This window comes from Bos javanicus, chromosome 19 (genome assembly GCF_032452875.1).
Source record: "Bos javanicus breed banteng chromosome 19, ARS-OSU_banteng_1.0, whole genome shotgun sequence".
Classification (NCBI taxonomy): Eukaryota; Metazoa; Chordata; class Mammalia; order Artiodactyla; family Bovidae; genus Bos; species Bos javanicus.
The window spans coordinates 27,533,520-27,550,176 of record NC_083886.1 but is presented as its reverse complement, the minus strand read 5'-3'; the positions used below and the strand labels follow the sequence as shown (position 1 = coordinate 27,550,176).

Below are 16,657 nucleotides of genomic sequence, written 5' to 3'. Positions count from 1 at the left end.
CTGTTCACCTGTTTTTGTGCCAGATTCTGTGATAGTCAGTTTTTCACTTTTTTTTAGTTTTTATTTCTCTACTAAGAACCATGTTTTCATTCATTTCAAGAATATTCACCTTTACTCTAGGCAGCATAGTTACAATCGCTACTTCAAAATCTTTGATAATTCCAATCTAGGTTGTCATGGGGTTGGCATATGTTGATTTTCTTTCCTGTTGAGAATTGGCCACGTTTTCCTGATTCTTTCTATATCAAGTACTTTTAGATTGATCTTGGAGACTATGAATGTTTTTTTGTGAGACTGAGTTCTGTTATCCAGATTAGGTTCAGTTCATAAGTTCTGTCTTGCCTAGTGTAGTAGGTAGTTCTAATGTCAGTTCATTGTTGAAAGCCTTTGCCGTGCTTCTCTGACTGTGTCCCTGTGTGTATATAGCTCAGGGGTGAGTGTGAGACTTGTGCTGGTTCACGCACAGAATTAGGGCATCCTCTTCTAGCTTTCTCTCTCAATACCACTCTACTCTTCAGCTCACAGGGACCCTGTCCTGGCCCTGTGGTCAGAAAGACAGTTGTTTATCCTGTGCTGCTGCATCTCTTGTTGCTTTACAGTTGGAGCCGCTCTCAGATTCATGCTGGCAAGAAAATAGGAAAAAACCCCAAATAAGCAGTAAACTGCTGTATAAATTGTTCTCATCTGCTTTTGTTTAGTTTTTAGAGTCCTCAGGTAGTTGCTTTTTGTATTTTACCCAGAAATTTTTGGGTGTAATCAGGGGAGAGAATGGCCTTGGTGGGCTTAGTCCCTCTTGGACAGTGCCAGAAGTCCATTCTCTTATATTTTTGTTTATTAGACGTATCTTTTTCTTCCACCTTCATTCAGGAAGGATACTCTGGCCAGGTGTAGAATTCTGAGTACTTACGTTGTTTTCTTTCAGCACTTTGAAGTTATTATTCCATTGCTTCTGGCTTCCATGTTTCTGATGAGAAGTCAGCTATCAGTCTTATTATTGCTCCTTTGAAGGAAAAATGTCATTTTTTCCCTAGCTCTTTTTAAAAATGTTCTTTTGTCTTTTGTTAACAATTGTACTCTACTATATACCTCAGTGTATTTTTCTTCATATTTCTGCTGTTTGGAGTTCACAGGGTATCTTGGGTCTCTGAACCAGTGTTCTCACATCATAATTGGAATTTTCTCAACCATATGTCTCTTTAAAAATTTGTTTTTTATTGATACAGTAAAGTGCATAACTCTCAAGTGTACAATTTGGTGAGCTTTATTTTGTGGACAGTTTTACCAGGTAATAAATTATCGTCTGCATCAAGATATAGACCACTTTTAATACCTTTATGTTCTTTACTAATAAGTAAATACCCTACCTGCTGTATTTAGAGGTGGCCAGTATTCTAGCTTTTAACACTATGTTTTTAGTATTGCTTGTTCTTGGACTTCATGTGAATGGAATCATATGGTGTGTAGCCTTTAGGATCCAGTCTGTTTGGTCATTGTGTCTGTGAGACTTATCCATACTGTTCTGTATATCAGTGGTTAGGTTTTTTAATGCTGTGTATATTCTATAACATGATTATAGCATAGTTCATTTATCCATTCTACAGCTGAGAGATATTTGGATTGTTTCTGGTTTTTGACTATTGTGAGTGAACATACTTTCTAACATTCTTGTACATGTCTTTTAGTGGACATGTGGACTTATTTCTCTTGAGTATGTGTAGGTGTGAAATTATGGAGTTTTTGCATAGGTTAATTTTAACTCTACCATTTATTTCCATTGACTGTTACGATCTTCAAATATTTTTTGTATGTTAGACGTTAGCATTGCATCTACATGGCTTCTTTAATCTTCTTTATTTCCCATCATTTTTGTCTTTATTATCGTCAGATCACTGATTTTCTCTTCCAGTAGGTCTAATCTAAATTTATTCATTGAATTTTTAATAATTTGGATAATTGCTTTCTTTAGTTTATTATTTCCATTTGGTTGTTTTTATTGTTTCCATTAAATCTCTGGTGGGGCTAAATTTCTAAACAGATCAAATACAGCTATTTTAAAGTCTGCTTTTAATAACATGTGGATTCATTGTAGATGTGTTTCTGTTTTGTTTTCTATCATTTCCTTTTGTTTTTTTTATCATAGTCTTGTGCATTCTTACTTGAGTGCTAGACATTATATATGAAAATTGTTGAAATGAAATAATTTTTCTTAGAGGCAGACAACTAGTTGTGGGTCACCAATAATCCAGTCATGGATCACCTTAATTTGTTTACAGGAATTGAGATTATATGAAGTTGTGAAGGTTGATTGTTTTAAATTCTTTCCTTATACTCTTGGGTATGTCCCTTTGGGGACCCAATCCAAAGTGCAGGGTGTTACCAGGGATTCCTGTGTAGTGGGTCTTGGACTCTTTTAACTTTTGCCCCTCTTCCTGAGGCTCTGAGACACTCTGCTCTGTTTCTCAGTGTCGCATCTGTTATTTTTGGAATTGGCACGTGCTACTGGAGAAGAGCTGTTGCAGAGGCTGCATCCAGTTCTCCAAGTGTCCTCATTCTGGTCCTCGGCTCTGTGATTATTTTTTGCCTTATTTTTGTCTGGTTTTCTTAATTCTCAACAGGAAGGTTGGTTCACACTACATATTTTGCTACTACTGGAGACAGAATTCTGAAACTAATCATTTTTAAAATGTCTAACCAAATTTATTTTTATTTTACCAGTCTTATATACAAGTCATCAACTTGTACATAAACCCCTCATCGGGAACATTAAACTAATTCAGGGGAGTTTCTCATGTATCTCTTCTCTTAAGTACATCATCTTGGAAGACTGCAGCTAGTTCAGAGAAGATTTGTTTATCCTTTAAACTGTGTGGGTTTTTGTGTGTGTGTGGACAGTTTCAAATTTTTTTTGATTTTTAATTAACTCTTTTAAGAATAATATTTATAACTGGGTCACATGGATTAATATCTGTGTCTGGAGACCATATAATGCGTTGTCCATGTATGGCAGTGGGTGACCCCCGGGGAGTTTTGGTACTGCCGTGTGTCATCTGAAAGGCTGAGATGTTTGTACACAGTGGGTAGATGAGTGGTGTTTTATGAACTACTAAAAAAATCAATTCTGGACATTAAGCAGGAGATGGTAGAGTTAGTTTCAGAATAGCCAGATTCCTAATAGCCATGTTTTCTGTGTATGATTTTTTTTTTTTCTTTCAAGATCTCTGCACTTGTCCTAAGAGCCCAAGCATCGGAAATCTTACTTGAAGAGTTACAGCAGGGGTTTTCCCAGGCAAAGAGGGATGTTCAGGAACAGATGGTAAGTTAACAGTTAAATAAACATTAACTATGGTAAATATTTTGAGTAAACTCTGAGAGATCATGGAGGACAGAGGAGCCTGGCATGCTGCAGTCCATGGGGTCTCAAAGAGTAGGACATGACTTAGGTGACTTAACAACAACATATTAAGTGCATTCTATCTTGAAATAATCTTTGATATGACTTTATCTTCCTGGCCAAAGTGGTTCCTGTTATGTTTTTCAGAGCCTACAGAACATTAGTAATGAACAAGATTATGTAAAGAGATTATTCTTTTTTTAAACTTACCTCTTGATTAAAAAAAATGATCACATTTAACTTACTTTTCTTTGATTTGAGAAATCTAAACAAAATAAACTATGGGCCAGCATTTAATTTTCAGTTATGAATACAAGTTAAATGTTAACCTCTAAAAGCCCTAGGAGAGGTACAGCTTTTGAGCAGCTACTGCACTTTTCCTGGACAGCTGACTTATTAAAAAAAAGAAAAAAGCCTCAGTAATTTCATAGGCATTATGATATGATAAAAGTGCATCATAATTGCTACAGTAATGGAGAACTTCTAGAAGGCTGTCAGTTTTGAGAGGAATAGGAGCAGATAGCTTCCCAAACAAGAACTGCCTGGAACCTCTGCAGAATTGTTCTCCAGCTTTGGGCCTCCTCATCCCCAGGCAGGCTCCATTTGCCTTTTCTTCCATTTTCTCAGAGTTGGAGCCCTGCATCTGACGGCCCTTTGTAAATTACACCAGTGCTGGTCCTGCTGGAGTGATCCTGCAGAGTTGCCTCTTGTCCGTCTCCTCCAGGGATGACAGGAAAACACACAGACCCTAGATTGTATGGTAATTGTTTGTTTTTGAGGGGCATTGGGTCAGTATATGAATGGCCTTGAGCTGACCCCTGAATACCAGCCCTGGTCTTTTGAGGAACATCTCATTCTCAACATTGACTGGAGAGTTTCATGTCTTTTCATTAATTAGAGACTATGAAATAATAATCTGACCTCAAAAACAGTTAAATGCTGGCAAAGTTTCATTACTCAGTTTCTCCTCTTCAGAGAAGAGTAGCTACGGTAATGGTTGGAATCTTGATATCTCCCACTGTTTTGAAAATTTTCAAACTAAGAGATGTTTATGTTTATGGAATGAACACTCATAAGATCTTCACTTAGGCTTACCAGTTAATATTTTGCCACATTTTGTGTGCTTCCAGTTGTTACTCAGTCTCTTTCATATATATGTATGTTATATAATGTACATGTGTATTTGTTTTTTTTTTTTTTCTGAGCCATTTGAAAGTAAGTTGTAGACATCATGACACTCCTAAATGTCTCAGTATGTGTCTCCAAAGAACAAAGAAGTTGTTCTACGTAATCACAATACTGTTATTATGTGCTTAAAATGTAACTATTGTTCCCCAAAGCCCTTGATTGTTTTAGTGCTCCTTTTACTTTTTGATCAAGGAACCAAAGATCACATATTGTTACTTTGTTGTCATGTCACTTTATTCTTTTAATCTAGAATAGTCACCCACTTCTTTTTTTTCCTTTGGCATTTACAACATTAACATTGTTAATAAGAGTCCAGACCATTTGCCTTGTAGAGTGTATTTGATTATTTCCACATGGTCAGACAGTTTGGAAAGAATACTACATGGATGAAATGATTCAGTGGAAAGTTCATAACAAGAGGCATGTAATGATGGGTGGTTCCGTTGTTGGTGACATTAAGTTCCATCACTTGGTTAAGATGGGGACACAGTAGTTTTAGAGTGATTACATTAATATTGCTACCAACAGCAAACCTATTAAGTGAAGTTCAGCATTTCTTTGTTGGCCCTCCATATCCATTGGGTCCGCATACGTGGATGCAGAGGGCTGGCTGTAAGTGAGTTGAGTATCTCACATTTGGTATGGGAGCATGTCTTGGAATCAATACTCTGTGGATACCAAAGAACAACTGTAGTTCTTTTTACTCTGAGAATGTATCCCAGGTGAGGATTTACAGTCTGGGTGTTGTGTTTAAAAATTACTTGAATTGGTTTTTCTTTCTATGGTTGTGTTATCAGTTTGAATACAGTTCAGTTTAGTTGCTCAGTCGTGTCCAACTCTTTGCAATCCCATGAACTGCAGCACGCCAGGCCTCCCTGTCCATTACCAATTCCCGGAGTCCACCCAAACCCATGTCCATTGTGTCGGTGATGCCATCCAGCCATCTCATCCTCTGTCGTCCCCTTCTCCTCCTGCTCTCAATCTTTCCCAGCGTCTTTTCAAATGAGTCAGCTCTTCGCATCAGGTGGCCAAAGTATTGGAGTTTCAGCTTCAACATCAGTCCTTCCAATGAACACCCAGGACTGATTTCCTTTAGGATGGACTGGTTGGATCTCCTTGCAGGCCAAGGGACTCTCAAGAGTCTTCTCCAACACCACAGTTCAAAAGCATCACTTCTTTGGTGCTCAGCTTTGTTTATAGTCCAACTCTCACATCCCTACATGACCACTGGAAAAACCATAGCCTTGGCTAGACAGACCTTTGTTGACAAACTAATGTCTCTGCTTTTTAATATGCTGTCTAGGTTCGTCATAACTGTCCTTCCAAGGAGTAAGCGTCTTTTAATTTCATGGCTGCAGTCACCATCTGCAGTGATTCTGGAGCCCAGGAAAATAAAGTCAGCCACTGTTTCCACTGTTTCCCCATCTATTTCCCATGAAGTGATGGGACCGGATGCCATGATCTTCGTTTTCTGAATGTTGAGCTTTAAGCCAATTTTTTCACTCTCCACTTTCACTTTCATCAAGAGGCTTTTTAGTTCCTCTTCACTTTCTGCCATAGGGTGGTGTCATCTGCATATCTGAGGTTATTGATATTTCTCCCAGCAATCTTGATTCCAGCTTGTGCTTCTTCCAGCTCAGCGTTTCTCATGATGTACTCTGCATAGAAGTTAAACAAGCAGAGTGACAATACACAGCCTTGATGTACTCCTTTACCTATTTGGAACCAGTCTATTGAATATAAACACAAGCAAATGGAGCTGTGTATTACATTTTTGATTTTCTTCTTTTTTGATTTACTCTTTTGTTTTCTGAACAAGCAACATGGTTCATAAATCAGAACCATAAGCATATGTAACCACTTAGAAATTTCACTGCCATTCCCTCATCCTTTCACTCAGTTCCCACCCACTCCTATCCATGATATTTTACAAGTATTCTTGGTTTATCTTTGTTTTCCTCATTATAGTAATAAACAAATATAAACATATTCTCTTTTTCCCTTCTTTCATATCCAAAAGGTAGTAGAGTGCTAATGTTTTGTTGGGTTGAAATTAAGCATAAGGCAGCATTCTGGTCTGAAATAAATAAGAGCTGGTAGAATTAACCAAAACTTTTACATGACCTTGCCTTCCTACCAGCAGCCTGGTTGTCCTTCAGGATGCAGTGGTCACCTTCTGTGGGAAATCTTCTTGAATCCTCTCTGCTAATTAGATGCCCTTTGTCCCTTTATCACTGCGGTACCCTTGTCTGTTACAGCACCTGAAGTATGGTTGGGTGATTCTGGGTTTACTTGTCTTTCCCTCCACTGCACCATGAGCTTCTCTAGGGCAGTCTGTTGGTTATCCCTGTTTCCCATAGGCAGTAAAACGCTTGGTTAGAATAGTAGCTGCTAAACAAATGTTGAAGGTAGAGTAATCTTGTTAAGTGTATGTTTTAAGTTCAATGGTTAGTATTAAAAATTATCAGAAATACTTTTACAGAATTGTATCTGCAGTTGTATCTGCAATTGTATGTTATACTCAAATTAGCTGACTGACTTTTATATTGATATAAATTCACAGGAAATACCTAAAATTGTTTTATACGTCAGCCAGCAGAAAAAGTAAGAACACGTTCCATTTTAAGAATGAGCTCCTCAAATGCCCTGTATTTCCTAATATTTGGGGTCCTTGGGCCACTCACTGTGGTCCTGAGCTTGAACACGTATGTGTGTAATGAAAGATGAAGTCACTGCTTTCTGTTTCTCCCTACTTCCTGTGGGATGCCATGCTGTGAGGATAGGAGTTGTCTTGGAATATGCACTGTGTTTGATACAAGTCTCAATTATGTAAACCTCTTCCATTGAGCTAGAGATGCTGGTCCTAGGGATGTGGGGGAAGAAATTCATTACCTTCAAGCCTTTGGTAGAAACAGTGGAGAATGAACTCAGGTACTTGCTTCATTTCCTATCCCCTTGAATATATGTAATGGCTGTAAGTCAGTAAATCTCTGATCTACTTTCTGTGAGTCTTACAGAGCTTTGTCATGTACCCTCCATCCTCAGCCCTTATTTCGTTTGACCTTTGTTTTTCACTGGTGCAGTTATCAGCAGACAAGATTTACCTTTCTGGCTGTGATTAGTGTCTGTTTCTATTTTAGGCAGTGCTGATGCAGTCACGGGAACAGGTTTCAGAAGAACTGGTGAGGTTACAGAAAGATAATGACAGTCTTCAGGGAAAGCATAGCTTGCATGTGTCATTACAACAAGCAGAAGACTTCATTCTCCCAGACACTATGGAGGTAACTTGTTTTCTATATGATCAAAAATGTAAACACCTACATTTTCTGAAATGTCTAAAATTCTTCTTTTTAAAAAAGTTTACAAATAAATGCTAGAGAGGGTGTGGAGAAAAGGAAACCCTTCTGCACTATTGGTGGGAATGTAAGTTGGTTCAGCCACTGTGGAGAACAGTATGCAGGTTCCTCAGAAAACTAAAAATTGAGTTTTCACATGATCCAGCAATTTCACTCTTGGGCATATATTTGGACAAAACTGTGATTTAAAAAGATACATGCACCCCTATGTTCAAAACAATGCTATTCACAATAGCCAAGACGTGGGAACTACCCAAATGTCCACCTACCGATGAATGGATAAAGACGATGTGGTACATAATATACAATGGAAAATAGCCATAAAAAAGAACAAAATAATGCCATTTGCAGCCACATGGATGCAACTGGAAATGTGGCAAAAAAAAAAAAAAAACCACCAGATTTTACTGAGATATAATTCACTTACCAAATAATTTACCTGTTAAAAGTGTACAATTCAATGTTTTAAAATATATTCTCAGATGTGTAGCCATCACCACAGTCATTTTTAGTACATATTCATAACCTCAAAGAGAATCCCCTTACCTTTTATTCAACCCTTCCTCCCCAAGCCTTAAGCAACAACTGATCTACTTTCGTCTATAGATTGTCCTTTCTTTCATATGAATGGAATCATATAATTTGTGGTCTTTTGTGTCTGGCTTCTTTCATATATCTTTTTGTTTTCAAGGTTCATTAATGTCATATAACATGTTACCAGTATTTCATTCATTTTTATGACCAAATAATACTCTACTATATGGCTGTTTTGTTTATCCCTTTGTCTACTAATGGACATTTGGGTTGTTTCCACTTTGGACTATGAATATGTTGCCATAAACATTCATGTATAGGTTTTGGTGTGGACATATGTTTTCATTTCTCTTGGGTTTAAACCTAGGAGTGGATCTTCTGGGTCATTTCTCCACATTCTCACTAATAATCATTGTTATCTCGCTTTGTGATTATCACCATCCTGGAGGGTGTGAAATGGTGTCTCATTGTAGTTTTGATTTCCATTTCCCTAATTTGCATTTCCCTAATGGTTATTGAGCATCTTTTCATATGTTTATTGGGCATTTTTATATCTTCCTTGGAGAAATACCTGTTTTAAGATCCTTTGCTTACTCTAAAATTGGGTTGTTTGCCTTTTATTTTTTTGAGTTATAAGAATTCTTTATAAATTCTAGATATAAGTACCTTATCAGGTAAATAAAATGAGTTACAAGTGTTTTCTCCCATTTTATGGATTGTCTTTTTCATTTTCTTGATGGTGTCCTTTGAAACATAAAAGTTTTTAATTTTGATAAAGTCCAGTTTATCTCTCCTTTTCTTCTGTTGGCTTATGCTTTCAATGCTGTATCTAAGAATCCTTTGCCAAATTGAAGGTCTCTATTATTCTTGCAGGATAATTGAGAATGCACCAGAAATGAAATACTTGAAGGGGGTCTCCATGCTGGCTCCTTGTGATGTTAGGTTTTCTATATAGCACTTAGGATACAGCACACTCCTTCTTTCTTCTGGTAACTTTTATAACACTTGATCACTTCCATTCTTTTGTGGTTGTGTGAATCAGGGCTGCGAGGCCTGAAGTTTCTTGAGACATTCATAACTATCTCAACTTTTTCCAGCCTTTATATTCATGTTTAAAAATCTTTCAATATATGAAAAATATCATCTTGGGCTAAACCCAAGTAAACATAAATCAAATAGGCAAAGATGAGATTTCATAAAGCAACTCTCAAAATAGAAAAATATTTCTTGTAATATCTTTTGGTCTTTTTTTTTTAAGAAATTTATAATTGTTAAATTTTAAAAAGTCAGACATTACAGAGATTTATAGCTTTGTAAGTAACAATGTTTCCTAATCCTGCCCTATAGATTCATCCCCTACTGTTTGGACCTCATTCTGTTTTCCTGTATAGATGTTAACATGACTTATATTTTGTTCTTATTTACTTATTTACACAGGCTCCATTGCCTGCCCTTCCTTTTAGCTCCTTGCTGTCTCCCTCTCCTTTCCCTGCCCTCCCCCAACCTGTGGTCTCAGCTCAGGTTACTGACACTCTGAAGAGCTCTCTATCCTTTCTGAACTGGTGACTGATATCATCAGGGAGAAAGTTTTGAGGACCTGTCTACTTTTGCTGTCAGTATTCCACCTTCCTTGTCAAACTTTTCTCTTGGCAGGAAAGATTCCTCTCTTCCATGTTCTATAGAGACTTTTAATACCTAGATTTTTAAGAAATGCCAAGAATCCTTGAAGGTTATAGCCATTCTAGCCTGTAAAGCTTGATTCTTTAATAAATCTTAATGAAATTTTTCTTGATACAGATTTTCAATTACTTTTTTTCCTGCTGTTCTTTTATTATTTATATATTTAATTATTTTATATTTATTATTTTTATACATTTGGTAGTTATCTAAGAAGCCCAGTTTTTACTGTAGGGTTGCTTTAGGATATAATTGGGAGGGTTTTTAGAAGAAGACAACTACAATTTAGGGAAAAAGTAAAATAAGACTTAAACTGAATTTATTACAGAAAATTTATTACACCTTAGAAAGCCTCTCATTGCATACTTGCCTCAGACCTAACAGTACTTTGCCTTTGTGGTAGATGTTCAACAAGTGTTTATTTGAATGAACAAATAAATAAGTATATTTTGTCATTTTGGAGTTTACACTTGTTACTGAGTTTCAGTCTTTTTGGTCCTCATTCACTAACTCCTCTCAAATTTAAGCAGATAATAGTGGAAGTGTCTAAGCTATTCATAGTGAACCCCACATTGTAAATCATCCAACATTTTAATTTTTACATTTATGAAACAGTTTTGAGGGAAAAATATGTAGTTCACAATATACATTTTTTGCTTGGCAATGTTATCTTATTTCTATAACATACTGAATATTAACATGGCATGACACCTGCCTCTTGAAGCCCATAATGGGTTGGGTTCAAAGTCCTAAGTTTTGAATTAAAATAATATCTGAAGTTCTGGTTGCAGAAAATCTTTAGCTTTTTTTGTTTATTTTCTTTCACCCTTAAAAACCCAATAACTATTTGTTTCTTGGATCCAGGCACTCCGGGAGTTGGTATTAAAATACCGTGAGAATATCGTTAATGTGCGGACAGCAGCGGATCACATGGAAGAGAAGCTGAAGGCTGAAATACTTTTCCTGAAAGAGCAGATTCAAGCAGAACAGTGTTTAAAAGAAAACCTTGAAGAAACTCTGCAGCTAGAAATAGAAAACTGCAAAGAAGAAATAGGTGAAGATAAAAGTGATGTAGTTTAGAATTGGAGGCACTAAATAAAACTTTTCTCTGGTTATAAGAAGTAGTACATAGTCTTGGAATGTAGAAAACAAAAAGTATAGGAAGGAACTAAGTAAGGACTCAATCCCTTTTCCCACATGTTCTGATATAGCCCCTGATAAGGAGTTTAAAAAAAAACAAACCCAAACTCATCTTTTTAGGAGCTCTGGTGGCCTCTCTGGCAGTTACTAAATAGACAGGGAACTCAGGACTTGAACCCAGACACTGGAGCTTGTGAGACGATAGGTGGCAGTTCCTTCAGAACTTAGAAGTGTTAACAGACTTCTGCCAGGGTTACCCCACCCCACCCCACCACATCGTGAAGTGTCGGTATTTGAGGCAGAGATAGTTTATGCCATGGTGTTCATTTGTGTGCGCTCTGACTTTGACATGAGCTTGAATGTTACGCTGATTGGTTGGGGATAACTGTGAGAAGAGGATGTTGGTCCCCCACCACCACCCTACTGACTGTGTTCAGTACATTTGACTCGTTTTGTTGTGAGATTGAGCTGTGGTACAAAAGGGCATTTTAAGATTTAAATGCAAAATAATCAGTAAATGCTAACATGTCTCCTTTTTTCCTCCTAGCTTCCATCTCTAGCCTAAAAGCTGAATTAGAAAGAATAAAAGTAGAAAAAGGACAGGTGAGTTTCACAAGTTTCAAATTGATTCTGTCAGCAGCTAGTAGGTATTTATTGAGTCCTACTGTGTTAGACTTAAGGTATAAAGTATAGTTAGAACATAGTCCCTGCCTTCAAGGAACACCCAGGAAAAGTATAGTAGAATATGATGGAATATAGTGGCTGATGACAGTAGAGACCATTTGGTGAGAGCCTGCTCTGTGTTGGCAGGAAGAGATACAGGGAAGACTGAGATGTGACTTAGTCTGGAGCTTCCACTGCGGTGGGAAGACAGGCAAGGCATGGTCTTTTCTTTAAAGGATATTTATTTGGCTGGTTTAAGTGACTGCGCTGGGTCTTAGTTGTGGCATGTGAGATCTAATTCCCTGAACAGGGATTGATCCTTGGCCCCCTGTATTGGGAGCATGGAGTCTTAGCTACTGGACCACCCAAGGCATGGTCTTGACATGATACATACTTAAAGCTACCATGGAAATATGTATGAAGTCTGTTACAAACAGGAGGTGATGTTTTCCACCTGGCTTAGTCTCCGTCTCTTAGACATCATGAACACCTTTTGGTAAATGACCCCATTCAGCTCATTGGCCTCATAATTCCTTGAGTCAGTGACCTTTACCTCCACCCAGCCCTTCCTTCCCACACTCCTGCCTGCACCTTGCCCCACTTCTGAAGTCTCACTTCAGGCTCATATCTCCTGACCCCAGTCTACCATCTTTCTAGCCCTTTATCCTATAGGTTTGTCTGAGAACCTCATTCAGACATTCAGTTCCTTGAACTTTTCCTTTTCTTCTGGTTTTAGCAGCTTCCTCATGACTTTGCTTTCTTTGCTTCTAAGTGGCATCTGACAGGGCTTGTCTCTTTAGCTAGTCTCCCCCAGGGCCTGCAAGCCCCCTCGTACCTTGTCCTTCTGCTGACCTTACTCGCTATGCCCAACCCCGGGCTAATCCTGGTGTCCACCTTCTCTGGCTCTTGGACCACTGGAAGGAGTAACATGCCTGCTCCTGGTGCCATGTGTTGCTCAGTAGCTTTTCGTCTGTTCTTAGTTGTTCCCTTCTGTTCCCTGCAGTGGCTGTTCAGTCACCACTCACCTCACCTCATGATGGCCTTGTACCCCTATCATAAGCAGGACCATCTTCAGCTCTTGCCTCCGCAGTAACATGTTTGCCTTTTTCCTCCCAGTCTTCTCTTTTCTTGCATCATAAAGGGTGATGACCTGATTCTGACCAGTCTTCTGTCACTGCACATGTGCTTTGACTGAACCACTCACGTCTTTTCCTGGCATCTTCGCTATCTTCCTTTTACTGTGGGCCTTGAACTTCTATGTGTTAATTGGTTTTTTCCATTTTGCATAACCACGCTCAGATGCCTCCTAGTAAAGAGGGGAGAAGTTTCTCTTTGAATTGCACTTCTTTCTCCAGCTACCAATCTTTCTTCTTCCTTTTATGCCCAGAGTTCTTGAAAGAGTCATCTCCACTACCTGACCTCCCAGTCATTCCTCCACCCCCTGCCATCTGGCTTCGGCCCCCCTGTGCTGTCAAGGTTGTGCTGGCAGGAGTCACCAGTGTCCCAGTGTGTCTGTCTGTCCCACTCCCACTGTTTGGATTGACGTCAGTGCTCACCTGACTCATCGTAACAGCCTAACTTCTTTCCCTGACTCCAAAATGTATCCATTTCCAATTCATTTTTGTATTGAAACCAAGGTGATCTTTAAAGATTATAAACTTGACTGTGAGCCAGTCTGGTTTAAAACCCTTCAGTAGTTCCCTTAGCCCAGTTGGGCTCCCCAGCCTCACCACTGCCTCTTGGGCCTCAGCCTCCAGGGCCAGCACCCTGTGCTGTGAGGTAGCAAGAACTCAGCTCAGTTCCTTAACTCATTATTTTTATGTGTCAACTCCCTCCTTTTGGAGTCTCTCTCCACCTTCTCCCCTTTACAACCCCTTTAAGGGTCAGATGTCATCTCTTCAGGGAAGCCCTTGCCAACTTTTCTGGCAGAGTTAAGTGCTTCTTCATCCATGGTCATATGCCACAGTTAAGTTACACGTCTGTCTGTCCTGCAGCACATAGGAGGTACCTAATAAACGTTTAATAAAAGAAACAATAGGTCTTGAAGAATAGATTGAAAATCCACAGATATCAGAGGGTAAGGAGAAGATTCCAAGCACAGCCAGTATCCAAGGCCTAGGAAGACGAGCACTGGGTGCAGTTCTTCAGGCTGCGGGCTCCTCTGGCAGGCGTGCTGTCACCTGCAGGGAGCTTCTGTGTTTCAGCTTTTTCCTTCTTAATTTTACAGTTGGAGTCCACATTGAGAGAGAAGTCTCAACAGCTTGAGAGTCTTCAGGAGATGAAAATGACATTGGAAGAACAGCTGAAGAAAGAAACTGCTGCTAAGGTGAAACATTGTTGTTGGTAGTTTCCTTAAAAAAAAACAAACAGGGACTTCCTGGTGGTTCAGTGGCTAAGACTGTGCTCCCAATGCAGGGGGTCCAGGTTCGATGTCTGGTCAGGGATCTAGATCCGACCTGCCACAGCTAGGAGTTTGCATGCCACAGCTAAGACCTGGCCCAGCCTAATAAATAAATAATGTTTTAAAAACCCACAGCAATGTAAAGGATGTAGGAGCACATCTTCCCTGTTTAAAAAAAAGCCCTGCTCCTTTGATAGAGTCCCCTTCTGAGAGCTGGTGATTCTCCGCTTCAGGGAGAAAATGGATTTCTCTCTTCAGAGCTGGGTTAGGTCTCTGCACACTGCCAGCTTTGCGGGTCTCTGTCACAGACCCCGCTGGCTGAAGGCCATGAACCAGACTTGGCACCATTGAAGCCAGAGACACTGCTCTGGAAGTGCCATTCCATTTGATTGATTTTATCCAATGGTGCACTGAATCGTATTTGCTGCCCACATTCTGATTAGTCCTGTTAGAATAAAAGTGCATGTGGCTAATTGTGGGGGAAGTTTGCTTTCAGGGGGGCTGTGGTCTGACCTTTAAATGTAAAAATATTATTTTTTGATAGTCCTTTGATTTTAGAAAGGCTCACACGCACGGGTCCTGATGGAGTTTCTGTCAGGAAGACTGGAGATAGCAGGGCTGCCTAAGGCTGACTCAGAGGATTTTCCTGGCAGATGCTTAACTGTCGTGATTATCAGAGAAAAGCCCTAAAGTTTCTCTCCCTGTTGCTATGATAGCTGTTGATCTTAACAGCAGCTAATTTTTGATGATTAATCATTATCAGTGGGCTGCTGGGGGTGAGAGGTGGGGCCTGCACTTTCATTTTAATTTGGCTCTAATACTTGATTCACTTTAGGATCTAGAGCAGGTAGTTTAAGCAGCTTGCACCCTTGCCTTGTGAAGACAGAAATAAAGGGAGACTAACACCATCTTACAGAGAAGGCAATGGCACCCCACTCCAGTACCCTTGCCTGGAAAATCCCATGGATGGAGGAGCCTGGTAGGCTGCAGTCCATGGGGTTGCTAAGAGTCGGACACGACTGAGCGACTTCACTTTGACTTTTCCCTTTCATGCATTGGAGAAGGAAATGGCAACCCACTCCAGTGTTCTTGCCTGGAGAATCCCAGGGATGGGGGAGCCTGGTGGGCTGCCGTCTATGGGGTCGCACAGAGAAGGACACGACTGAAGCGACTTAGCAGCAGCAGCAGCAACACCATCTTAAAGGGTTACAGGCACCATTTTTTCTCTCTTGCAGTAGGAAACGAGCTGCCCGGGTTCCCTGAGTGACTCATCTGTGGCTTTCCAGCATTAATCCTCATTCAAAACTTGTATTTTTTAGGTTACTGTCGAACAACTAATGTTTGAAGAGAAGAACAAAGCTCAGAGGTTGCAGACTGAACTAGACGTCAGTGAACAAGTGCAGAGAGATTTCGTAAAGCTTTCTCAGACCCTTCAGGTGAGGCATTTGGGAAACCCCTAGATGGAACACCGAGGAGGCACTTTCGGGGTTCTTGGCGTCCAGGAGAATTTTCTAATCCCTGACTCAACCTCTGACAAAACTTCGACTAGAGACTATGGCTGCCCCTGCCCCATATTCCTGCCTGGTCATTTCAGCTGGAAACCTGTCCCTCCATTGTCCCTCACACATACCCCTTTTTTTCCTCCTTGTTGCCCTTAAGGGTGGTGTGTAAAGCCCTTACATGGCATGTAAGACTTTTCTCAACCAGGCCTCTCTCTCTACACCTTACATTTTATACTGTTATAATTTTTAAAAACTACTTGTGGTTCCTTGCACCCAACATGGTGTTCCCTCTGGAAGCACCCTTGTCTCATTGCCCCCTTGTTCCTTCTTCCAAGGCCCTGCTTATTAGCTTTTTCCTCCCCGTGGAACCCTCTTTGAGTCCCCAGGCATGTTTAGTATATTGTGCTGAAATTCTGTAAAGCTTGTTTGTTCCCTCAACTGAACTATGGCTTCTCAGGGATCAGGTCCCACTCATCTCCATGGTCCCAGCGCCTTACACTGGGTCTGTTACACAGCAGCTGTGGGGAATTATTTCTTAGTTTGTTTTTAATCTTTTTAAAACTTATTTTTAATTGAAGGATAGTTGCTTTACAGTATTGTATTGGTTTCCTCCAACATCAACATGAATCAGCCATAGGTATACATATGTCCCCTCCCTCTTGAACCTCCCTCCCAGGAATTGTCTTGAATTTACTTGTTCTTGCTGCCGCCTTTGAAGTGACTTGTCTCTGGTTGAGTTAGTCTCCATTTCAGCTCAACCAGTCACAGTAAACCAGAAAGTCAAGCAAGAGCCACCCGCACTTAT

At 39.7% G+C, this 16,657-nt stretch overlaps 1 protein-coding gene across 4 annotated transcripts in view; it reads left to right on the top strand.

Annotated features, from left to right (window-relative positions):
- The window catches only part of RABEP1 (rabaptin, RAB GTPase binding effector protein 1), a 96,754-nt gene that overhangs the window by 77,399 nt on the left and 2,698 nt on the right, over positions 1–16,657 (top strand). For all 4 annotated transcript variants that reach the window (XM_061390828.1, XM_061390829.1, XM_061390830.1 and 1 more), the window contains 6 exons: positions 3,215–3,313; positions 7,720–7,860; positions 11,011–11,200; positions 11,834–11,889; positions 14,177–14,275; positions 15,670–15,786. In XM_061390828.1, the coding sequence (XP_061246812.1) occupies positions 3,215–3,313; positions 7,720–7,860; positions 11,011–11,200; positions 11,834–11,889; positions 14,177–14,275; positions 15,670–15,786 (702 nt within the window). The remainder of the gene's footprint in view (positions 1–3,214; positions 3,314–7,719; positions 7,861–11,010; positions 11,201–11,833; positions 11,890–14,176; positions 14,276–15,669; positions 15,787–16,657) is intronic.